Source organism: Muscardinus avellanarius, assembly GCF_963383645.1.
Source record: "Muscardinus avellanarius genome assembly, chromosome: X".
Lineage (NCBI taxonomy): Eukaryota > Metazoa > Chordata > Mammalia > Rodentia > Gliridae > Muscardinus > Muscardinus avellanarius.
The window spans coordinates 80,519,615-80,545,896 of NC_137792.1; the positions used below are offsets into that span (position 1 = coordinate 80,519,615).

The 26,282-nt window shown below is 33.6% G+C and overlaps 1 protein-coding gene across 3 annotated transcripts in view; it reads left to right on the forward strand.

Moving 5' to 3' along the window:
* The window catches only part of TENM1 (teneurin transmembrane protein 1), a gene marked incomplete at both ends in the record, with an annotated part of 892,332 nt that overhangs the window by 94,963 nt on the left and 771,087 nt on the right, over window positions 1-26,282 (forward strand). For all 3 annotated transcript variants that reach the window (XM_080719098.1, XM_080719100.1, XM_080719099.1), the window contains 2 exons: window positions 19,600-19,860; window positions 21,501-21,557. In XM_080719098.1, the coding sequence (XP_080575224.1) occupies window positions 19,600-19,860; window positions 21,501-21,557 (318 nt within the window). The remainder of the gene's footprint in view (window positions 1-19,599; window positions 19,861-21,500; window positions 21,558-26,282) is intronic.

Consider the following 26,282-nt stretch of genomic DNA (forward strand, 5'->3'; position numbering starts at 1 on the left):
AACTTTCTACTCCCAGACCTTTCCTTCCTGGATCCATTGATGATCTCCTCCATTATCTGTGGTCCCGCTGATATCCCAAATACTCCCTAGCTCAATTATTTTAGAGAAAACATATGTCTCTTCTCTTGTTGTTCTTGGTTGAGCTCACATAACATAATGTTCTCTAGGTCTTTCCATCTTCTTAGACGTGATATAATTTTGTTCTTCTTGCTGAGTAGAATTCCATTGTGTGTACTTCCCATAATTTTGTAATCCATTCACCTGTTGATGGACACTTATACTGGATCCATAGTTTGACTATTGTGAATTGTGCTGCTATGAACATGGATATGCATATGTTGCTGTAGTTATTTGATTTCAGCCCCATTGGAAAGATACCCAGGAATGGTAAAGACAGATCATATAGTGGATCCATTTCCAGTTTTCTAAGGAACTTCCACACTGATCTCCATAAAAGCTGAAATAGTTTGAACTCCTACCAACAGTCCAGAAAGGTTTCTATTTCACCACAAACTCACCAACATTTATTGTTATTTGACTTCTTTATGCTTGCCATACTGATTCACTGATCTCTGTTGTTTTGATTTTCATCTCCCTGATTGCTAGTGATGTTGAAAAGTTTTTCATGTATCTATTGGCCATTTGTATCTCATCTTTTGTTAACATTCTATTGGGCTGCCTATGTCTTGATTAGGTTATTTGTTTTGGTAGTGTTGAGTCTTTTAAGATTTTTGTATATTCTGAATATTAGTATTCTTATTTAATACATATTTTTATTGAAAATAAATGCTATACATTTAAACTGTACTTGATTCCCTATTCCCCCCACCCCCATTTACTTCTCCACTCCCAACAATGATAATCCAGGGTAATCATGCTATATTCATAATTTTACACATATTCAGATGTAGACCCTCATTAATCAAGTTCAGCCTTCATCCTCTCCTATCTTTCCATTCAAACTTTGCTGAAAGGTTAACCTGGACAACCATTGGTGGGATGGGGAAGGGAAAACGGGGGCAGGGGGAGAGGGCACCAAATATAGTTTAAATGTATACCATTTATGTTCAATAAAAAATTTGTTTAAAAAACTTTGCTGAGATTTCCCTTCCATTATCTGGAGTCCCTCTGGTATCCCCAATGCTCCCTAGTTTGGGCATATTAGAAGAAAGATATTTCCCTTTTCTTTCTGGGCTTGGCTGATCTCACTTAACATAGTTCTTTCCAGGACTTTCCATCTTCTTGCAAATTACATGATTTTGGTTTTCTTTATAGCTGAATAAAATTGCATTGTGTGTATTTCCCATAATTTTGCAATCCATTCGTTTGTTGATGGGGACCTAGGTTGTTTCCATATTTGGGTTATTATCCAAATTGTGCTGCTATGAACATAGGTATGCATATATTGCTGTAGTTCTCTGATTTCAACACCTTTGGAAAAATACCCAGTAGTGGTAAAGCCAGATCATATGGTGGATCTATTCCCAGTTTTCTAAGGAATCTCCACACAGATCTCCATAGAAGCTGAAATAATTTTCACTCCCACCAACAGTGTCAGGATCCTTTTCAGGATTTGTTGTTGTTTGATTTCTTTATGCTTGCCAATCTGACTGGGATTAGATGGAATCTCAGTGTAGTTTTAATTTGCATCTCCCTGATGGCCAGTGATGTAGAATATCTTTTCATGTATCTATTGGCCCTTTGTACCTCTTCTTTTGTGAAGTGTCTATTTAGTTCATTTGCCCATTTCTTGATTGAGTTTTTTGTTTTGCTAGTGTAAAGTCTTTTGACCGTTCTGTATATTCTGGATGTTAGCTCCCTATCAGAGTGGTGGCTGATAAAGATCTTCTCCCTTTCTGTAGGCTTCCTCTTTAGGTTATTATGGTTACCTTTGATGAGAAGAAATTTTTTAGTTTGATATCATCCCACTTGTTAATTCTTGCTTTAATTTCCTGAGGTTTTGCTGAGAAAGTTATTGCCAGTGCCTATATGTTGTAGAGTTGAGACTATGCCCTCCTCTAATAACTTCACAGTCTCTGGTCTAATTTCTAAGTCTTTGATACATATCGAGTTGATTCCTGTGCATGGTCCGAGGTAAGGATTTAGTTCCATCTTTCTTCAAATGGATATCCAGTTCTCCCCGCACCATTTGTTGAAAAGGCTGTCTTTTCTCCAGCATATGAGTTTGGCCCCTTTGTCAAAGATTAATTGACTATAGGTGTGTGGGTTTGTTTCTGTATCTTCTATTATGTTACACTGGTCAGTATAACTGTTCTTATGACAATACCATGCTTTTTTAATTTTAATTTTAATTTTTTTTTTACTATTACTGATCTATAGTATAATTTGAAGTCTGGAATTGTGATGCCTCCTGCCTGGTTCTTATTGCTGAGAATTACTTTGGCTATTCTGTATTATTTCTTTCTCCAGATAAAATTCATGATTGATTTTTCTAGGTCTATGAAGAGTGTCATTGGTATTTTAATGGGAGTTGCATTGAATCTATAGATCACTTTTGGCATAATGGCCATTTTGATGATATTTATTCTGCCTATCCATGAGCACGGGAGATCTTTCCATCTTCCAAGGTCTTCTTCAATTTCTTTCTTTAATGTTTTATAGTTTTTGTTGTAGAGACCTTTTCACATCTTTGATTAGGTTTATTCCTAAGTATTTTATTGGTTTTGAGGTTATAGTAAATGGAATTGTTTTCTTTATTGCTTTCATTGTGGATTCATTGTTGGCATAAAGTAAAGCCACTGATTTCTTTAGGTTGATTTTGTATCCTGCAACTTTGCTGAATTTGATAATCAAGTCCAGAAGTCTTTTAGTTGAGTTCTTTGGGTCTTCTAGATAAAGGATAATAACATTTGCAAATAAAGATAATTTTAATTCCTCTTTTCCTATTTGAATTCCTTTTATTTCCTTCTGTTGTTTTATTGCTGTGGCAAGAATCACAAGGACTATATTGAATAGGATTGGTTATAGAGGGCATCCTTTACTTGTTCCTGATTTTAGAGAAAATTCTTGCATTTTTCCCCATTCAATATAATGTTGGCTTTTGGTTTATAGTATATTGCCTTAATGATGTTGAAGTATGTTCCTTCTTTTCCAATTTTCTGCAGTGTTTTCACATAAATGGGTGTTGGATTTTTTCGAATGTTTTCTAGCATCTATTGCTAAGATGATGTGGTTTTTATTCTTGATTATATTTATGTGGTGAATAACATGTATTGATTTGCGTATGTCGAACCAGCCTTGTTTTTTTAGCATGAAACCAACTTGGTCATGGTGGATTATTCTCCTGATATGGTTTTGAATGTGTATGACTAGTATTTTGTTTAGAATTTTTGCATCTATGTTCATTAAGGATATTGGTCTGTAGTTTTCCTTTCTTGAGGTATCTTTATTTGGTTTGGGGATTAATGTCATACTGGCCTTGTAGAAGGAATTTGGGAAAGTTCTATTTCTCAGTTTCCTGGAATAAGTTATGAAGTATTGTTAATAGTTCTTCAATGAAGGTTTTGTAGGTTTTAGCTGGAAACCCATCTGGGCCTGGGCTTTTCTTTGTTGGAAGAATTTTTAACACTTCTATATTTTTGTTTTTTATTGGTTGATTTAGTCTTGGCATGTCCTGTTAGTTCAGTTTAGGTAGGTTAACTGTGCTTGGAAATCTATCAAATTCTTCCATGTTTTCTAATATATTGGAGTATAAATTTTTAAAGTAGTTTCTGATAATCCTTTGAATTTCTCCACTATCTGGGGTGGTGTGTTCTTTTTCATTTTTCATTTTAATAATTTGAGTTGATTCTCTCTTTTTTGGTTAGGTTGACAAGGGGTTTATTAATTCTATTAATCTTTTCAAAGAACCAGCTTTATGATTTGTTGATTCTTTCAATTCTTTTTTTGTTCTCCATTTCATTTATTTCTGCTCTGATATTAATAATTCCCTGCCTTCTGCTGTCTTTGCGATTAGACTATTACAATCTTATTTGGTCCTTGAGTTGTGTCTTTAGGTTGTTTGCTTGGCGACTTTCTGTTTTTCTTATGTGGGCACTCAATACAATAAACTTTCCTCTTATCACTGCATTCATAGTGTCCCATAGATTTTGGTAAGTTGTGTCTTTGTTTTAATTTGTTTCCATAAGTTGCTTTATTTCTTCCCTAGTTTCTGATCTTACCCATTCATCATTCAATAGTGTATCATTCAATCTCCATATATTTGAATAGTTCCTTTTGAGTTTCCTGTTGATTTATATTTTCATTCCATTATGGTCTGAAAAGATGCAAGGAATTACATCACATCTTTTGAATTTTCTGGTACTTTCTTTTTGTCCCAGGATGACATCTATTTTGGAGAAAGTTCCATGGGATTCTGAAAAAATGTGTATTCTGTAGTTCCTGGCTGAAATATTCTGTAAATGTCTATTAGGTCCATTTGGTTTATGGTTTTATTTAAGTCTAAAGAGTCTTTACTCATCTTTTACCTTGAAGGTCTATCCAGTGGTATGAGAGGAATGTGAAGGTCTCCCAGAATTATTGTATTTGGGTCTATTTGAGATCTGATGTCCAGAAGGATTTGTTTTACAAATGTGGTTGCACCCACATTTGGGGCATAAACATTTACTATCATTATATCTTCTTGGTGCATTGTGCCTTTTAATAAAAGGAAGTGTCCTGTTTTATTGCTTCTGATTTGTTTTAGTTGAAAGTCTTTTTTTATATCAGGGTTGCTACCCCTGCTCTTTTATTTTATCTCAATTAGCATGGTATATCTTTTTCATCCTTCCACTTTCAGTTTGTGAATGTTTTTGGCTGTAAGGTGAGTTTCTTGTAGAGAGTATATATTTGCATAATGTTTTTTAATCCACATTGCCAGTCTGTCTTTTGATTGGTGAGTTAAGACTTTGATGTTAATAGTTATTATTGAAATATGAATTTTGTTTTCTTTCATTTTGTGTTCTGTCTTCTGTTTGGTAGCTTGTTCTTTATTTAAACATCCTATTTATCAACTTCCTCTCTTCTCTGGTTCTGAAGTCTGCTTCTTTTTTCTTCTTTATGGTTTATTTCTTTAAGTATTTTCTCTGGGGTTGGCTTTGAATTCATGAATTTTTTGAGATTCTGTTTGTCTTGAAACTCTTGTTTCTCCATCAGTTTTGAATAGTAGTTTTGCTGGATATAGTAGTTTTGATTGGAAGTTATTTTCTTCCAGGTTCTGAATCATGCCATACCAGTCTCTACTAGCATTCATGACCTGGGTTGTATAGTCTGAAGTGATTCTTATCATTTTGCCTCTATATGTCACCTATTTTTTTGTTCTCACTGTTTTAAAGATTCCTTCCTTGGCCTCTATGTTGGTCATTTTTACTATTATGTGGTGTGGGGAAGTCTGTCTTTGATCTTGTCTTAATGGTGTTCTGTATGTCTCCTGGACATGAAGATCCAAGACTCTTTCCATCGTTGGAAATTTCTCTGAAATTATTTCTCTGAAGAGATTGTGGGTGCCCTTGGTCTGTACCTCTATCCATTCAATGCCTTTTATCTGTAAGTTTGTCCCAAATTTGGTGGATGTTTAGATTTTTTGCTGTAATGACTTCTGTATACTGATGACTGTGTTTTCGGTTTTGGATGAACTGTCTTCTAACAGGGATATTCTACTTTCAATTTCATCTAATCTTCCATAATTTCTTTCTATTGCTGTCTTCATTTCATTTATTGACTCTTTCATTTCATTACAGACCTCTTTCTGATTCTTTCTTAGTGTTTCTGATTTGTCTTTCATCACCTCTAGATTTGTTTTAAATACATTCATCATATTGTAGATCAAGATTCAGAACTCCCCTTCTTGCATTTCTTGTAGGTAAGTATTCATGACTTCTGTCATTTATCCACTAATCCTGGTTCTCATATTTTCAAAGCTCTCAGGCCTGTTTTTCTGATGTGTTCCCATCGTTTGTGGGTATTATGTTTAGTCCAGTTTTAGTAGTAGGACTTTTAGAAGAGTCAAGAGGAAAACAGTATTTTTTTGAGTGGTGAGGGTTGGTTGATGGTGGAGTAGCTAGTGTGATAGGTGCAGGAGTGAGATAAGGTAGAGGATATAATTAGGTTGTTGAATAATTTAAGTATAATAAAGTTGAATCCAGTTGAGAATAGGAGGTTAGATAGTAGGACTCTTGTATTTATTAGAATATTTAAGTATGGAGATGTGAGAAACTTTGTGTATAAAACAATGAGAAACAGTAAGGGGACAAAGAGAAAGTTTTGAGGAAATATAGTACATAGTCTAAATTGTAGACTTTTGTAGCAGGAGTGGGGGGAATGATCAAATACAAACGGATAAAGTAACAAAGTAATGTATAAAAACAAACTAATATGCATCGAATATAAACAACAAAATCAAGAAAACAAGAATAGACCACCAAGAGAGTACAAAAAGGGTTAAGAGAATAAACAGGATAAACATTAAATAAAATGAACTAACAACCATATGAAGTGAAAGATCCAAACAAACAAGAAACCCAAATAAAAGTAAAAAGAAAAAACAATCCCCCCAAAAAACCAAAAACAAAAACAAAAAACCCAAAAACCAACAAAACAAAAACAAAACAAATCAACAAAAAAAGAAAAAAGGAACAGTCCTACTACTTTACTAATATACATTATATATGTCAATGTCTCATATTTGCTTGGAGTGCCCCCTTGTGGCCCTGTGCAGGTATAGCATCTTAAGCACCCTTTCTGTGTCAATGGAGTTGAAGTTGCCCCCCTCAGCGCACACTGGTGCCCACAGTTATCCCCAGGTCTGGTGGCACTCACTATGTGTCTGCTGGCTCCCGTGGCTCATCTAAGCTCACACTGTTACCTGGCAGGCCAGTCTGGGGCTCTGAATCCTGGCAGCTCTTCCATATCATGCTGATTCTCCAGGAACACTGCAAGTCCAGTTACCTGTCCTTGAAGTTCTCTCAGCGTCTCTGTGGGTGCCTCCTCTCATGAGCCAATGATGCCACCCAGGTGCTCAGGTGAGCTTACAGTTTAAGATGTTAGAATACTATGGCCACTTTCAGACCTTGGACAATTCTTGGACTGTCACAGACTGCAGCACCCAAAAATCTTTTTGGGGCCAGCAGCTCAATATGGCACTGGCGGTCGCCATGTCCTGCAGCTTGCTTGTCGTTTTTTTTTTGTTTTTTTTTTTTTTTTTTTTTTTTTGTGTGTGTGTGTGTGTGTTGCAGTGAATCTCGCAGGTCAGAGTTACTGAATTTCTTTTGCTGTAGTCCCCGAGTCTGTTTGGAGTTGTAAGCTGAATTTAATTTTGTTTATTAAGATGCTGCCTTTTCAGTAATTGAACTTAATTTGCTTCAGCTAGTGAGATATACTGTGTCTCTCAGTCGCCATTTTCCAGCCTCTCTTCCAAATTAATTTAAGGACTGATTTTTCTATGTCTGTAAGGAATGATCTTGGTAACTTAATGGATAGTGCATTGAATCTGTAGATCATTTTTGAGAGTATGCTCATTTTGATCATATTTATCCTGCCGATCCATGACCAGGGAAGATCTTTCCATCTTCTATGATCTTCTTCAATTTCTTTTTTCAGTGTTTTATAATTTTCTTTGTTGAGGACTTTTACCTCCTTGGTTAAGTTTATTCCTAAGTATTTTTTGTGTGTGTTTGTGTGGGAAATTCTGAATGGTTGGTGTACAGAAAATCTTCTGATTAGTTGAGCTTGATTTTGTATCCAGATACTTCATTGAAATTGTTGATCAGGTCAATAAGACTTTTGGTTGAGTTTGTTGAGTCTTCTAGGTATAGTATCATGTCATCTGCAAATAGTGAATGTTTGAGTTCTTCTTTTCCTATATGTACTGCTTTTATTTCCTTTTCTTGTCTTGTTGCTCTGGCTAGAACCTCAAGTACTATATTGAAGAGAAGTGGTGATAATGTACATCCTTGTCTTGTTCCTGCTTTTAGGGGAAATTTTCAAAATTTTCCCCCATTTAATATGATGTTGGCTATGGGCTTATTGTAGATTGCCTTTATGATGTTGAGGTATGTTCCTTCTATTCAAATTCTCTGCAGTGCTTTTATCATAAATGGATGTTGGAATTTATGAAAGGCTTTTTCAGCATCTAATGAAAATTATGACATAAAACTAAATATTTGTTGCCATTCTTCTGAGGATTCTCCATACTGTTTTCAAAGTTGTTGTACTAATTTGCAATCCCACCAACAATGATTTAGAGTTCTCACTTCTCCAAATCCTCACCAGCATTTGTTGTTTGTGTTTTGAATGATTGCCATTCTAATTGGAGTTAGGTGAAATCTCAGGGTAGTTTTATTTGCATCTCTCTAATTGCTAATGATTTTGAGCATTTTTTCATGCATTTATTGGCCATTTAAATTTCTTCTTTTGTGAAATGTCTATTGAACAAATCTACTATTTGATCCAGCAATACCACTTCTGGGTATCTACCCAAAAGAAAAGAAACCAAATTACCAAACTAATGCATGTGTATCTATATTCATAGCTGCACAATTCACCATAGCTAAACTATGGAACCAGCCATTATGCCCATCAACAGATGAATGGATTACAAAACTGTGGGATATGTACAAAATGGAATTTTACTCAGCCATCAAAAAAACCTCAATTACATCATTTTCAGGGAAATGGATGGAACTGTAGGACATTATGCTAAGTGAGATTAGTCAGTCACAAAAAATAAGAAATCAGATGCTTTCCCTAATATGTGAAAGCTAAGGAGAAATGGGGAATAGGAGGAACTCTACATGAAAAAGGAAATCCTATATAGTGGCAGACAATACAACCTAAATGACGGGATGGAAGGGGGAAAGAAGGAAATTCTCTAAAACACACAATGTACTTAAACATATCAAAGTCAACCACTAAGCCAAGCAAGGGAAAAATTGATGGGGAGAAAATGAGTTGGGAATTGGGTAGGGGTTAAAGTGATGATGTGTACATGTATATACACACAAGTTTTTTTACCCCAATATGATGTTTGAATATAATGCACAAATAAAAATTTAAAAAATCTAAAAATTTATGTTCATCAAAAAAATTACAAGAGTCTAAAGATAAAGCCTACAGAATGGGAGATCTTAACCAACTATCCCTTTTACAAAGGTCTAATATCTAGAATACACAAAGAACTTAAAATATTTAACCCTAAAATACACATACCCCAATCAACAAATGGGTAACTGAATTGAACAAACACTTCAAAATGGAAGCATTTGAAACTGCCACTGCCTCACCTCATCACTCAGCAGATTCCCAGATCCATGTGACCTCTCTTAAAAATATTAGTTTTGAGTGGATCATCTTGTCAAAGTTACTCAACTTCTGGCCTTCAGAGTTTCAGTAACTGGGAATTAGTGTGGAAATTAAAAAGAAGGACTTCCAAGGAAGAAAGAAACTGTAATTGATTAGATGTGGAGAAAATGAAGCTCTAATACATTATTGGTAGGATTGCAAATTAATGCAACCACTTTGAAAAACAATATGGAAGATCCTCAGAAGAAAAAAAAAACAAACTTATGATATGATCTAGTAATATGACCTCTAGGTATCTACCAAAAATAATGAAAACCAAAATACCAAACTAATGCATGAGCAACCATGTTCATAACAGTACAATTCACCATTATCAAACTATACAACCAGCCCAGATGTCCTTCAACAGAGGAGTGGATTACAAAATTGTGAGATATGTTCACAATGCAATTTTACTCAGCCATAAAGAAAAACACACTTATATAAATTACAGGGAAATGGATGAAACTGTAGGACATTATGCTAAATTAGATTAGTCAGCCACACACACACAAAAAAAATCAGACGCTTTCCCTAATATGGAAAAGTTAGGGAGAAATGAGTAACAGGAGGAACTCTAGATGAAGAAGGACAGTCTATAGATGAGAAAATACGGTGAACTAATTGAGGGGATGTGAATGGTAAAGAGAAATTCTCTAAAGCACATGATGTACTTAAGCAAACATATCAGCGCCGGGCGTGTTGGTGCATGCTTGTAATCCCCAAGCTTGGGAGGCAGAGACAGGATCATGCAGTTTCGAAGCCAGCCTCGCTTGCTGAAGAGACCCTTTTTCCAAATAAAAATATAAAAAATAGGTGTCTGGGAGTGTAGCCCAGAGGTAGAAGCATTTCCAGGAACTCCAGTCCAATATATATATATATATATTCACTAAGCCAAGCATGGAGAAAAGGGATGGGGAGGGAATAGTGAAGGAATTGTGTAAGAGCTAATTGAGTGGCACATATAACTTCACGATCTTTTACTCCATTAAGTTGTATGACTACAGTTCACCAATATATTTTTTTTAAATGTCTAACATCATTAGCCACCAGATAGATGCAAATTAAAACTACACTGAGATTCCATGTAATCCCAATCAGAGTGGCAAGTATAAAGAATTCAAATCACAAAAAATGCTGGCAAGGATGTGGAAAAATAGGAACTCTTTTACATTGTTGGTGGGAGTGAAACTAGTATAGCCACTAGCATATATATTAAACATGTACACATGATACTTTGATATATCTATCTTAATATTTACATGCATAGTTAAATGATTAATCCAAACTAACATAACAAACATCAAAGAGTTATATTTTCTCTGTGTGTTAAGAAAATATAAAATCTTATAAGGACCGTGCACTAACCGATTGTGCCACTGGAGCTGTGCCATTGAAATCATAACCAAGAAATCACTGCCAATTTCAATGTTGTGAGGTTTTATGACCCAGATTTTCTCCTAAAAGTTTATAGTCTTAAGATTTATATTTAGGTCTTTTATCTATTTTGAGTTAATATTTGTATATGGGATTAGGTAAAGGTCCAATTTTATTCTTTTCCATGTAATTATTATTTTTCAACAATATTTAGTTAAAAGATTATTATTTCCACCACCAAATGTTCGAGGAAACCTTGTCAAAAATAACTTGACAATATAGGGAAGAATTTAGCTCTAGGCTTTTATTTAACTCCAATGGTTTATATATCTGCCTTTAGAATAGTACTACACTGTTTCAATTATTGTAGCTTTATATGGTTTGAAATCAGAAAATATATATCTTCTAGCTTTGTTCTTTTTCAAGATCGTTTTGGGTACCTAGAGTCCATATTCCATATTAGGATAGATTTTTTTCTGAAAAATAAATATATAAATATATGATAGTTTCACCTAAGAAATAGAAAATAATATTCTCTGATAAGAAAGAAAGCAAAAAGAAATATTGAAAAGTTATCTTTAAGTCATGAAAAGCTTGGTATCAGACAACTGAAACTGTTATGTGAGATTATCATTTTTAATTTTGGATAAATTGCTTTAATACATGTCAACCACTAAGCTAAGCATGGGAGGGAGGGATAGGGAGAGAATGGAGTGGGGATCGGGTGGGTTGCTGACTGGGCATTGTGTGCATTTATGTCTACAAAAGTATGTATCCCACTGTGATGTATGAATACAGTGCACCAATAAAATAAATAAATAAAAAAGAAAATATAAAATCTATACTTTTGAAAAATGACCAACATAATGCCTTTGATTTTAAAATATATTAACAATATATAAAAACACTATAGAAGCCTGAGGTTCAATTCAGAAGGTAATATATGATATCAATTTAGAGAAGAAACAAGTGTACAGTCAGGTATAAAATTATGTATTCAGGATGAAAAAACTATAGAGAAGTGTAAAATTATTGGGATGGGGGAAAGGAAAGTTGGAGACCAATACAAGGATACTGAGACACACTAGACATTAGGCATTAGATTAGTGAAAAAGTAGAGGAAATTATTCTAGTTGATGTATCTAAAGATACAGAAGCAAAACAAAGCATCTTTGAAAGGTGTTAATAAGAAGCTTTCAATAGAGCAGAATCTAGTTTATTCAGTACTTCATGCCCATTAACTCTCATGCACAGTTCTATTTTAGCATCTTAACTCAATCAAAATAAATGCTAAATGAGAAGTTTAGAATGTTACAAAAGTCACAGTTTGCCTTTATGAGTATTGTGTAAAGCACTTACAAGTGTTGCAAGTGTTTTTAATGGTTATTTGACTCTTTAGTTTATTGGTCTCACCCCTCTAGATGGAATTGTACAAGCAGATAAATGTTTAAAATTTCAGACACACACACATACTGAGCCAACTGTTTCACATGCTTAGTGAGCATAATGGAAACACATAAGTACACCTGAAAAATTACAGTGTGTAATAAGAATTCAATCTCCAATGTGTTATGAACAGCCAGAAAATTGGACCAACACAGGTAAGAAATGAGAAATTTTTAGGGCCATTGAGCACCATGTCTTTGCAGTGTTCAGTAGCCCTGAAAATTTCTCATTTAAGTCAGGAAGTTCCTGCCTTGTTTAAAATGTTGAAATAAAAGGAACATGCACAAGTTCTTATTGATCTAAATTTCAGTTGTATTCTAGGATCTTCCACCATCTTTTCTGGTACTTGATTCTGTTTCAAAGACTGTAGATCAGGCATGCACTTTTTTTTTCAGTGTAGTGGTGACTTCAAAATAAATCTCCCATCTTAAGTGAATGCAGTCTAAATGGAGCCAACATCTAAACTGAAAATTAGTTCTGGGAAATAGCAGTTACTTATTATTCCCATGTCAAATTAATTTCCTCTCCTTAAATTAAAAGAATATTTCCATCTGTAAGTATGACTAGAGTTTGTTTTGATTTATTTCTCTTCCCTCCCTCATCTACTTTCCCTTTTACTTTGTTTACAACTCTTTGACCTTTTATTTGAACCATTTTTACAGACTGGCAATTCACTGTACTTCTGAAAACATTATTTTATATTAACCAGGTCTTTTAACTTTGTTCTGGGATGGTCCAGTTAGCCAATATTGGTTTGTCACAAAGTCTGATTGTATATATTTCAGGTTTTCAACTCTGCCCAGATTTATTACTATTTATTTTAGTGTACTAACAGATGGAGAAATCTTGTAAATTAAATAAGAAGCAATTAGTAGATCCTGAATGTTAAGATAATGGATGCTTTTGGAACTTTGAGGGGAAGGAAGATTGAGCTTTAGGAGACTTAGTTATTTAAGTCCTCTGATAATCACAGGCCCTAGTCCTTTCCATCTCTTACTCTGAGCATAAACATAAAGGTCAGTTTTTGGTAATATCCAGTTAGTACTTTGTTATCATTAGGGTCTTTAAGGTGACTCTTTGTGGAAATTTCCAAAGACATGAACACAGTAGGTCCTGTTAATTCACTCTGTCTACTATAGCACTATACATTTGATGAAGCTTTTTCATGAAGAGAAGAGGAAAATAAAATGGACTACTTACTTAAGACAAAGAAAAATCAGAGAAGACTATTTTTTTTTTGTTTTCTTGACATGAAATTGAGTGGGTGCTCAGCAAAGATGTGTTGAAGTAAACTTACATGAACTGATTTCTTTAACATTTTTATAATTTTCTTTTCAAAGTTCCTAAACTGAGAAATAAAAAATGATGTCCATTAGTGAAAAATTGTCTCCAATCTAGTATTGTTAATTTCTTTTTTTCTTTGAATTTCTTTCCCAAAGACTATAATAATCAATTATACTTTCTCCCAGGTACAGTAGTGAATTATTAAGGGGTCAATATTTTTAATACTGTGAATTTTATTTATTATGACATAGAGTATAGCCTGTAGCAGGCATGCCTATAAACTGATAATTTTGTGTTTGTTTGGTAAACATTTATTAATTGCTTTTTACATTTTATATTTAGATTCTCTACTTTTCTATAAATAATCTTGCAATTCACAGTGACTACACAGGCCACATCAATACTTTAATGTAGCAAAGCTTATGGTTATGACACCAGATCTTGTCAACTAATATACATGATTACCATTTACAATAAACATCTCAGTAGCAACTTGATTCACAGACTCTCTAACTTTTCCCCCATTGTTATATTGACCATTCCATATTTTACCATAGCCAGCTTAGATTTTAATTACAAAATTTTAGAAAAAAGGAGATATCTACACATTTGTTTTCAGGTTGGCATATACAAAAAAAGAAACTGAGAGCTATAAAAAACTGAGTGGGTGACTGATAATATTTACTATTTTATGTTATTCATAGGGTTGTATGAATTACATAATTTAAAGCTAAGAATTTTATCCCCCTTCCTTTTTTTATTGGTGCATTATAGTCATACATCTTAATGGGATACAAGATGATAGAGTCATACTACATGCACACATCACTCATTTAGCCCTTCCTCAATTCCTACCCCATTCCCTCCCCCAACCCTGCTTCTTATATTTGGCTTAGTGATTGACTTTGATGTATTTGTTAATGTGTATCATGTACATTAGGGAAATTCCCTCTTCTCCCTTCTCATCCACCTCAGTAAGATCACCTTATTTGCTTAATTATAGTATCTCCTCTTTCTAGAGTTCCTCCTATTACTCTTTTCTCACTAGCTTTCACATATTAAGGAGAGCATCTGATTTTTTTATTACTTGCTGTGAGTGACTAATCTCACTTAACATGTTCTCTAGCTCCATCCATTTCCTGAATATGATGTAATTTTTTCCTCTTGATGGCTGAGTAAAATTCCATTGTGTACAAAGTTTTATAATCTATCTGTTGAGGGACATCTTGGATAGTTTCATAGTTTGGCAATTGTGAATTGTGTGGTTATGAACATAGATATGCAGGCATTAGTTTGGTATTTCAGTTTCCATTCTTCAGGGTAGATACCCAGAAGTCATATTGCTGGATTATATGGTGGATTAACAAGGTCATTCTTCAAAGACATGAAAATGAAATCCTTAAAGTTCTTTTCTTTTTTTCTTTTCCTTAGTTTTATTTCTTTCAGGCTCTCTCTGAATTTTTTTTAATCCTTTATCATCTGGTAATTTGTACAATTCTGTGTTTTGGTGTTCTGTTATGGGGTTGTAGGTACTCAGAGCAGGATACCCTTTGAGCTCTGAGACTCTTAAATCCATCTGTGGAAATGGATTAATTTAAAAAAACTTAGTATTTTAAAGACTGGTGATGCATAAACCACTGGATGGAAAAATGCTATAGAAGTATCATTGATAAATAATAAATGACACAAGCAACATGCAATATGATAAATATTCATATGTATGTGGCTATAGTACTATTGTCACAATCAAGATAACAGACTTTTACATCACCACAAAAGTTTCCTCATATCACTTTGTTTGTTTGTTTGTTTGTTTGTTTGTTTGTTTTTTGTGGGTCTGGGATGGAATCCAGAGGCATTTGACCTTCGAGCTACAACCCCTGCCCAATTTTTTATTCTTTATTTTGAAACAGGGTCTCATTGAGTTGTGAAGGGCCTCACTAAGTATCTGAGGCTGTCCGCGAACCATGAACCTCAGGTCTCAGCCTCCCAAATGCTGGGATTATAAGCGTGTGACACCATGCCTGGCTTTCACTTTGTTATTAAACTTCACCATTACCCTTCCAGTCACTTTAGATTGGTTTCCATTTTCTAGAATTTTATATAAATATAAACATGAATTATGTAGAATTTTGTATGTCTTATTTCAGTCAATATAATTGTCTTGAAGTCTATTATGCTTTTATCTATGAACGATTTATTCCTTTTAAGGAATAACTAATATTTCATTGGGTAGATATACCACAGTTGGTTCATGGACACTTGGATCATTTCTACTTGTTATCACTTGTGAATAACCCTGTACAGATTTTTGTGGAAAAACAGGTTTTAATTTTTTGTTGATTCTTGATAAGAATACCCTTAACTATTTTGAAAACCACAAACCTGTTTTTCAAAGTAGTAACTAATGTGTCAGAATTTTAGTTGCACCACATTCTTGTAAACACTTGGTGTGGTAAGAATTTTATTTGCCATTCTAGTGGGTGTGTATTTGTATATCATTAGGTTTTAGCTTGTATTTTCCTGGGAACTAATGATGTTTAACATCTTTTAATTTGCTTTTTGGCCATTTCTTTATTTTCTCTTCAAACACTTTGCACATTTAATGAAATTGTACTCATCAATAAAGAGAAAAAAACATCATTTACAGGGAAATGGATGGAACTGGAGGACATTATGGTAAGTGAGATTAGTCAATCACAAAAAAATAAAAATCAGATGCTTTCTGTAGTATGCAAAAGCTAGGGAGAAACGGATAACAGGAGGAACTCTAGATAAAGGAGTCTCCTATAGAGGAGCAAATAAAGTGACCTAACTGAGGGGATGGGATGGGGAAAGAAGGAAACTCTCTAAAGCACAGGATGTACTTAAACAAACATATGAAAGTCAATTACTAAGCCAAGCATGGGAAGGAGGGATGGGAGGAAATGGGTTGGGGATCAGGTAAGGGCTAATTGGGTGATGTGTACATGTATGTCTTTTTCCCATTAAAATGTATGACTAAAATGCATCCAAAAAATAAAATTTTAAATCTTTATTAATCCACTCAAATTTTCTATCTTAAAAGTCTGCACACTTGGTTTTTCTTACACTGAAAAGTAGCTATGTTTTTGTTAAATTGCACATATGTCATTGATTTGGCCATATCTACACCTGTTTATTCTTCAAATGTAGTTCTTGTGGTATTAGTCCATCCATTTAAACCTTAGATATTTTAAGATTTTAATAACATTTTCTTGTAGATAGATTTGTGGCAAGAATAGATCTATAATATATACAGTTGAACTTTAATTTCTCTAGAGAATATACAGTAATATAGGTAACCAGGTTATATGTACAAGGCTAAAAAATGTATATTGTAAATGCTTTATAGATATGGCATTCTATGGTGATTTTAAGCAACACCACATCGTTTGTATATTGAATAAAAAAGTTTACAATGATAACATTTATTTCAAAAAGGTAAATGAGGCAGTTCAGTGAACATCATTTACTATAAATGAGTGAAACAGTTTCTTCTTTACCACTTATAAAAAGAACAACTGAACTTGGATTGTTACTTTTCTAATTATAGATTGACAAAGAAGCTTGCATTTATCTAACTGCATTTAATTAGAGAAACTATAATTTAGTCTTTGTTTTCAGAGCAGGATATAACTCCGATAGAAGCAAATTGTTCTATGCAATTTTATATCACATTACATGACATTCAGAAAGAAACATATCCATATTCAAACTACTTTTTGAATAAGAGAGAACTATTAAAGGGGAATCTGCTTAAATCTAGTGTTTTTTCTAGTGTTTTATTAAACTGAAATGACAAATGGCTGTGTATTTATTTTTATTTGCTCATCTTTTCCAAAAAATGTCATGACTCAAATGCCCATATAATCATTAGAAAGTCACATTTTATATGCCATTGTCTGAGTGAAACTAAATCTAGGGAGCTGGGTGAGAAGTGGGTATAGAACTCGACAAGCTATGTTTTAACAAGCCTTCTAGGTGAGTGTGAAACAGGCAAGTATGAGGAACATTGGTCTAGGGAAATGTAAGAAGTTGTGGGTACAAACCTATATGAAAATCCTTTCTTACAGATTTAAATTGACAGATTCACTACCAGATTGTGGTAGCATCAACTGCAAGGAAGAATTGGATAATGAAACATTGCAAAATTAAGAGGCATTAAAATTAACTCATCTCCAAATTCTAAATCCCTAAGATTTATATTGGGCAACGTAAAATTTTACTTTAAGACTTATGGCAGGGAGAAGCCTGAGTTATAAGATTTTATGTTTGATAGGTAGAAATCATGCCTGTTTTAAAAATATAATTTCTTTGCCTGGCGTGGTGGCACACGCTTGTAATCCCCACGCTTGGGAGGCGAAGACAGGAGAAACACGTAGGTTCGAAGCCAGACACGCTGGCTTAAGAGACCTGTTTCCAAATAAAACAATATAAAATAGGTCTGGGAGTGTAACCCGGAGGTAGAAGGGCTTCCAGGAACCCCAGTATCCCATGCTTGGCTTAGTGGTTGACATCTAATATTATAGCAATTTATCCAAAATTAAAAATGATAATTTCACATAACAGTTTCGTTTGTCTGATACCAAGCTTTTGATGACTTAAAGATAGCATTTCAATATTTCTTTTTGCTTTCTTTCTTATATGATAGTTTCAACTAAAAAAATAGAAAAGACATTTCTTACATAAATAATAGATACTCAGTAGTGACTTATAGGTATGAAGAATTAATTTTAATTGAGTTTTTCTAATATAACATAGTAGCTTTGTCTACAGTATCTGTTTCAAAAAGGACAGTGTTAGACACCAAATGGTTATTAAATAAATGTTAAATTGCTTTGTTACATCTTTATTTGGCAATTTACTTGTTACATAAATATATTCTATTCATATATATATATATATATATATATATATATATAAAATCAAATATAATCATATTCTGGGTTCTTTTCATTAGTATATTGTCTAAGATCCAGCACTTTCTTTATTCAAATAATTAAAATCATGTTAGGGTTTGCATTTTATTGATATATGCTAAGGATTAGATGCACTCAGTTAAACTTTCGTCTGCTTAAATAATATACCCTTTCCCCGATGTCAGTCTGAGAAAATCCTATATAGTGTACTAAGTCCCCAGATTACTTTATCTAAGTACTATATGGATATTTTAGATGATACAACTTGGCACATGGTCATGTTTTATGAACTTACTAGGGATTTTTAAATCGTTTTCCCCATTTTTGATATTTTGCCCTAAGTGAATGCAATCTTGACTATAAGACTTAATGCCTGTCATTCATGCAATAAGTTGATGGGGCTTCACTGATATTTCACAGAAATGATGCCCAGGTGCTATCTGATATAGTCCACAGACAACATCTGCACTCTGGAATTTATTACTCAATTATTAAAAGAGAGGATAAGTTATACCATCTTGAAGATTCTGAATATCCTATATTCTAAGATTTGGTGGGAAAGGAGGGGAAAATTCAAACCATGAAGCACTGCTGAGATGCTATATATGACTAAATGTTTTGCATGTATTTGTTAAAAGAATTAATTAAAATGAACAATTAACATATAATAGGCCTTAAACTCTATTTGTAACAATGATAAATGATATTAGGCACTCATAATTTGGGAGTTTAAATTAAAATATCAGGAAAATACTTTAGAAAAGCATATCTGAATTTCATGTTTTTCTCTCAGCTTTTACATTACATTATTAATTCTTCATTAAAATGCATAAAAATACTTAGAAATGTAAATAATTATAATTTTTAACTATGGTTATTTTTTATACAACATGTATATTCTTTCTAGAAGAAGAATGACTTTTAAAGGACAGCTCTCTACATTCACATATTTCATAACATTTTGTGCAAACTAAAATTGTAGCTATAAAGCTATTTGGGGCATACATTTTGCAGAACCTTGTAGGAATCAACAGGACCATAATTTTATGCTACAGAAGTGCAAAATAAGCACAGACTCCTAGCTACCATAAAAACGACCAGAATTTTAAATTTGCAAGAAAACTCATAATTGCTAGCAATGTGGGTTAGGAGTGAGGAAAAAGAGTAGTATTTCTTCATCCTTCTAAATTTTTTTATGAACTTTGTTTCTTCTCAGAGATGGAATTCTGTGAAACCCATCACACTCTGTGCTCTGGCTACAAGACAGATATGCACAGCATTTCTCAGCATGGCTACCAACTGGAGATGGGATCTGATGTAGACACCGAGACAGAAGGTGCAGCCTCACCTGACCATGCCCTGAGAATGTGGATCAGAGGAATGAAATCAGAGCATAGCTCCTGTTTGTCCAGCCGGGCCAACTCTGCTTTGTCTTTGACTGACACTGACCATGAACGGAAGTCTGATGTGGAAAATGGTAATAAATCTACCCACATTATTGAAGTGAAATAAAAGAAAATAGTTTTTACCTTTGCTTTGTTTTTCTTTCCTCTAACTACCCACCTGACATTTAGTATGCAGAATAAGAATTCAAGTTAGCAGAGTTCCAATGAACAAGGTATGTACCTAAGTATCTGGCAAATAGACATATTTATTTATATTGATGGACAAAATGCTTTTCATTTTTGGGGAAACCCAAGGGAAATAATCTCATAAAGTCAGCAATATTGTGTATGTCTCATTTATTGCTCACCTTTTATTTTCAGTTTTCTTTTCCAGTGTAATACTATTGAGATTTATTATAGAAAGTGCTCATTTCATGTATTTTGACTTTATATCAATGTATGAACAATGAGATAAACAATATCAAACATATTCTCTATGTGATTTTGCTTTTATTCAGATGAATCTGTTGAACGTGAAGACATATTCATATTAACCAGGTTAGATAAAAATGATTAGAAAAATAGAATATATATTACTGTTAACAATTTTCCAGGAAATAAGTACTGATAGCATATCATTATATTTTAATTATATTTTGTAGCTTTTAGGAAAAGAAATTTTATATTCTCAATTTCATGGAAAAGGTAATTTTATTTCTGCCATTTTGTCCCTACTGAACAATAAAATCCCTTCATAACAAAGCATATTAATGCTTATTAAATACTTTATTCACTCAATCATTGTTTGTTGAAATTTTTATATATCCCCATTACCATGACCACAAAGCCTTGTCTGTTAGCAGTGGCTAATGAGAATTTTCTCAGATGGCAGAGAGGTAGCCAATCATCCTGTACTGGTAACCTTTTCTATTATATCCTCTTCTGGAAAATAATTACAAATATATAATCAGAAATGAGAGGTTGCCCATTAGATGGAATATCATTTCCTAAGTAATAGCCATAATCTTTTGTAATATCACCAAGCATTCTTGAGAGCTTGAATTTTATCTTTCTTTTTCTTTTTTTTATTGCTGCATTTTATGAGCTTGATTTTTTTATATTATTTCCATGTATGAACATAGGCATAATATGTATGCATTGCTGACTTGGCCAAGAAAGATAAATATAAGAATGAGAAGATAACTCATTTGATATGTGTTTGCATATTCATGTAAGTGAAAGAACAGTAAGATGAAAATTAGGAGATCATGGAATAAATGAATTGAGATTCATCTGTCATTCAAGAAAAACAGTGGGCAAAATTGTGTGGAATGGAGTGATAGGTGATCTCCTATATTACCAAAACATCTTCATCCACATCATCATCCCTATCCTGACTAAAATTTACAACAAGTTTACTGGGACAAAATACTGAAACTCAAGAGAATTTTACCCACTTAGCTCTAATATTACTTTACTGGTACAAGACCCTCCATATGTGGTTTCTTTGGGAGAGATAAAAATATAGGATTAGGTATTAGTGAGAGTTACATGGCTCTGTGAAAATGCTAAAAACTACTAAACTGCATGCTAAAGGGGAAATTATGGTGTATTAATCATTCATTTAGAAAGCTGTTATTTATAAATATCACTTGGAAAGTTTAAGATTGAAGTTTGAGGAATACTAGATGTGTTGGAAAAGGATTAAGTAGCAAAATGTTTGCCATTACAGGTTTTAAATTCTCTCCTGTTTGCTGTGACATGGAGGCTCAAGCTGGGTCTACTCAAGGCAAGTGTTTTCAAATATTTGACTACAAATTATTTCTATCTCACCTCGTCACTGATACCTACCTTCCTCTCCTACAAACAACACAATGAACTTGTCAAATATTAGCCTAGTGCCAGCTTATTGGTTTGCTTTCCTGTGGAAAACTTCATCGTGTGTATTTTGATGGGGAACGGGGAGCTGGGGATAGGAGAAGACAAGATTTCAGGTGGATTGGGGAAGTAATACTTTATTAATATTATTAATACTTTTTTGGCATGGCTTTAACATGAACTCAGTATAGACCTGATGGTATATCTTTTCTATTGTCACTTTGTAGATGGCCTTGGTCTTTTACTCCAGATGCTCCTGGTTGGCATTAAATCACACTTTCTTCATCAATCACACGTTAAAATGAGAAAAAGGTGTTATTCATTCTTTTTTTATAAACCTGAATTTATATTGTAATTTTTCAGCAAGTAGGCATTAGAGTTCTTTTTCCTTTTGCTTTTATTGTATTCATTGGCTTTGGCCCTTTTGCAGAAAGATACTGAAAGCAACATTTATAAATTATTTTTATGATTTAGTTTGTGCTGAGTCCTTCTCAAACATCTTTCTATAATATCTTCATTTTCAACTGTGGTGAGGAAGGTGTATAAAGAATTAGAAAAGAACTTGTAACAAATGATTAAAATATGAAGGTTCACTGATATTATTGGATCACAATTTCAAAATCCCCAAACACACTGTTCATATCTTTTTCTCTTAATACTCATGATCACTGTGTGAAATTGATCTATAATAATCCCCATTTTGCATATGAGTAAATATTAAAACAACATTTCAAAAAAGTGCAATAAATTATTTTCTCAACATTCATTTCTTTCTTCCTTGATCATGAATATATTTAATGTAAACTTTAGCACAATTTCTAATAAGGAGTATATCATTTGGGATCTTATTTATGACCCATTGTAAAATTTCACCAATGTGATTTTACAAATTTCAATTGATGATGATCAGGTCTGGTCCACATTTAATGCTTCCATAGATTGATGTAGATAAAGTTTGAATTGGGATGAGAGTATGCATTTTTAAAAGCATGTTAATTTGAAAACAACTTATTTTTAATTATTTTAATTTTGTTTGTGTATAAATGCTTATTTCTCATTGATATCTCCCATTTGTGAAACCAAGCCTAGTAGAGTATCTGTTTTAATTAACTTGAATTTTTAGTTCTTCTCTGATCTTCTGTTTTTCTGAGATGATGATAAGACTATAAATAATGCCTACAGCAGATCAGGCCTCTGGTCATCTAACACACAACTCTGTCTCTAACAAATGATCCAATGGGCATTTTATACAAAAACTTGATGGTCTTATTTTAGTACTGACTTCAATAACTAGGGTATCCCTCAGTAATTACTTTTGACTTTACACTGGGACAAAGGTAAAATCTGCAATAACCGCTGAATTTGAATAATCAGTTTCCAAGGATGCATTTTTCACATTTTGCCTGAATGAAAAAGTTAGTTTATAAAATGAGAAAATGAAACTGATTATCCTAACGTTAAATGAAGGGAATCAGGTAGAGAAAAAGCATTTGTAAGCTTTAATAAAATATAAAGAGAAATTATTTATAGTTATAGTCTTTGTGATCATTATATTTCTGTTCAAGCTATATTTATGGAGCACCTACTCTTTGCTAACCTTTGTATTGGATACTAAGGAATATAAGAAAGATGAATAATGCACAATCCTCAACCTTAAGGAATTAAAGTCTAGTGTGAGATATTGATGCCCTATTAGGATAGTTTATTACAAGTAGCAGAAACCAACTTGAGCTAGCTTAAGGAAAGAATGAATTTATTAAAAGTACATGCGAACGCTTTATGGGACTCAGTGTAATAGTGTAGCTAGACTCCAAAAAGGAGCAAGATCAGAAAAAAAATGTTAAGAATTTTTCTTTTGCTTCTGAACCTAATTCCATCAGCCCTGTCTCTAAAGAATTACTTTTCTCTAAATTCCCATTCCTAAAACAGGAGTATAATCCTATATAGTTCCTCAGTTTATATTTCTTCTGCTCAGGAATAAAACTGAGATGATCTGGATGTTTTTTAGTACCATAATTAAATTTTAAGATAGCAGAATAATTTTCCCAGCTAGACTCAAATATCTATCACCAGTGTCATCAGCCACAACCAGAGATAAGTTTAGTGATACAAATGTTGCTTTTTGGAAGTCCAATCATTGGATTCTCAAAGCTGTTTCAAACACAGGCCAGTGAGTATCCAGTGGACACATACACACAAAAAGGTGTACTAAGGAGGATAAAAGCCTAATTTTAATGCAATTTAGTTAATATCATGATATGGATAGGTGTACTCTGATTTTAGAGCACAAAGTGATATGAGAACATTTATTGAAGTAAAAATGGTTATATTGTTATGTACCTAAACAGTGATCTCTGTAGTGAGCGCTTAAGAATAGCTATAATGACTTAGTAATAATGATTTGGGTTTGGCACCTTGTCCTCCAATTTTATTGCTGTTTGTCCTGGTTCAGCTAATTAAAACTCTTCAAGCCTCAGTTTCCTGGTCTGTCAAATGGAGGCACTACCTATTTTAAAGCTATGGGATTTTTATGAAGATGAAATGAAAGAATGAACATATGGCACTTTCTTGTATGTCTGTAATAAGTAAATGCTCCTTAAATGTCAGTTGTGGTTATTATTTACCATTATTCATTTATTATACAAATATTGTGTGTAGGTGCTATAGGATGATGGTTTTGCTATAAAGGATTAGGAAAACATACAAGTTGGCCTCTGGAACAGCTGGTACATTCTGGGAACTCATGGTCTAGCAGAATTTATTCTAATTTCTGCTCATATAAAATGAGATAAATAGCCTCACACTTGTCTTACAATAAATATTATTTATGTAGCCAAGAATCTTGTTCTGCTAAAACTGTGAGATGAAATTCATTGAACTACTTCAGACCTGGCTGAGGGTTAACTCCTGCTATTGTCTTTCCTGTTGTGATCATAGTGGCTCTTTGTAAAGCTGGGGTTTCAGCTGTTCACAAGGCCTGTTGATTTCCACAGTTGTTTGGCAGCAATGTTCCCTATGTGCTCCTCAGGAACTTTACAGGCAAGGGAATATCTGATACAATCTCATCATAGCCACAAAATCCATTAGTACTACTCCGTGTTGCTTCTGCACTGCATACCACAGAACTCATGTGATATGGCATGTTATACCAATAAACATCATGCCTATGCTTATGCTGTTCTCAGAACCAAAATAGCTTCAAGGGAACAGCTGGAATTATGGGGAAATGGTAAAATTTGACACTTGAGTGTATTGAATGACATGTTACACTCAAATGAGGAGTTATTCCTTCTGATATTTGTCCATGTGGGGCCATTCGTGTACAATTAGTGGGAGAAGTTTGCTTTCCATTTTTTCCTTTGCTTTTCTTGTTTTTCTCTGGTAATGTAAGTTATACAAGACACTTCCATAGCAGTAATAACAGTTCCTAAGGAACCATCTGAATGTCAGAGGAATTGTGGGAACAATGCAATGAGTGGGTAATAGCTTTGGCAGGAACACTGCCATATAACTGACATCCTAATAGCTCTGTTGGACCCATTAAGCATGTATGAGACAGTGCAGTTGACTTTGTAACAGCTCTTTTGGAGATATTAAGTGTAACATCAGAGGAATTGTATGAGTCATTGGGATTACTTTATGTGTGTGTGTGTGTGTGTGTGTGTGTGTGTGTGAAACCTCTATGATGACTGTGATATTATTACAATTAAAAACCATTTTGATGACATTGAATTTCAAGGTACATATAACAAACTCATATTTTAGTAAGTAATTTGTTAACTAGTACTTTTAATATTAAAGTATTATAACCTGATGGTTTAAAATTTAAAAGAGTAAAAATAGGCCGGGCGTGGTGGCGCACGCTTGTAATCCCCGCGCTTGGGAGGCGGAGACAGGAGGATCGCGCAGGTTCGAAGCCAGCCGTGCTGGTGTAAGAGACCCTGTTTCAAAAATATAAAATAGGTCTGGGAGTGTAGCCCGGAGGAAGAAGGGCTTCCAGGAACCCCTGTACCACCAAAAAAAAAAAAAAAAAGAGTAAAAATAGGTTTAAAGCAGAAAATGAAACATACTCCTCCCTCTTCACCCTTCAGGTGATACTCAAGATATTTACCCCATAGATATTGAATTAGTGTGCAGTGCTATGTATGATATTGCTTATTATAGTATTGTTTGAAATATTAAAAATCAGGATTCTAATCAAAGTGTTTGTCAACAGAAAGCCTCTTGAATAATTTGTGGTATATTCATGCAGTATAATATTCTGCAGCTTTAAAAAGAATGAGGCACATATGTTAAAAGAAGCCTCAGGAGGAATTACACAGTGGGTATTGGCTATACTGACACTATTTTTGTGTGTATTTATTGATAATATTTTATTTCTTAAGCCAGGTGATAGGGTATATAGGTGACTAGATTATCTCTCTTTATATCACTGAAAGGATTTCCAAAATGTTTTAATAAATTTGACACAAAAATGAGACATCTCTATATGTATTGAAATGGAACAACAAAAAATGTCTTAGTGGTGTCCCATTTCTTGAAGATTTTGTGAGTTACCTACACTTTTCTTACCATAGTTTCAGAATCCCATGCTGTCTTACTTTTCTCTTGTTTCAGTTGTCACTTCCCTATCTTA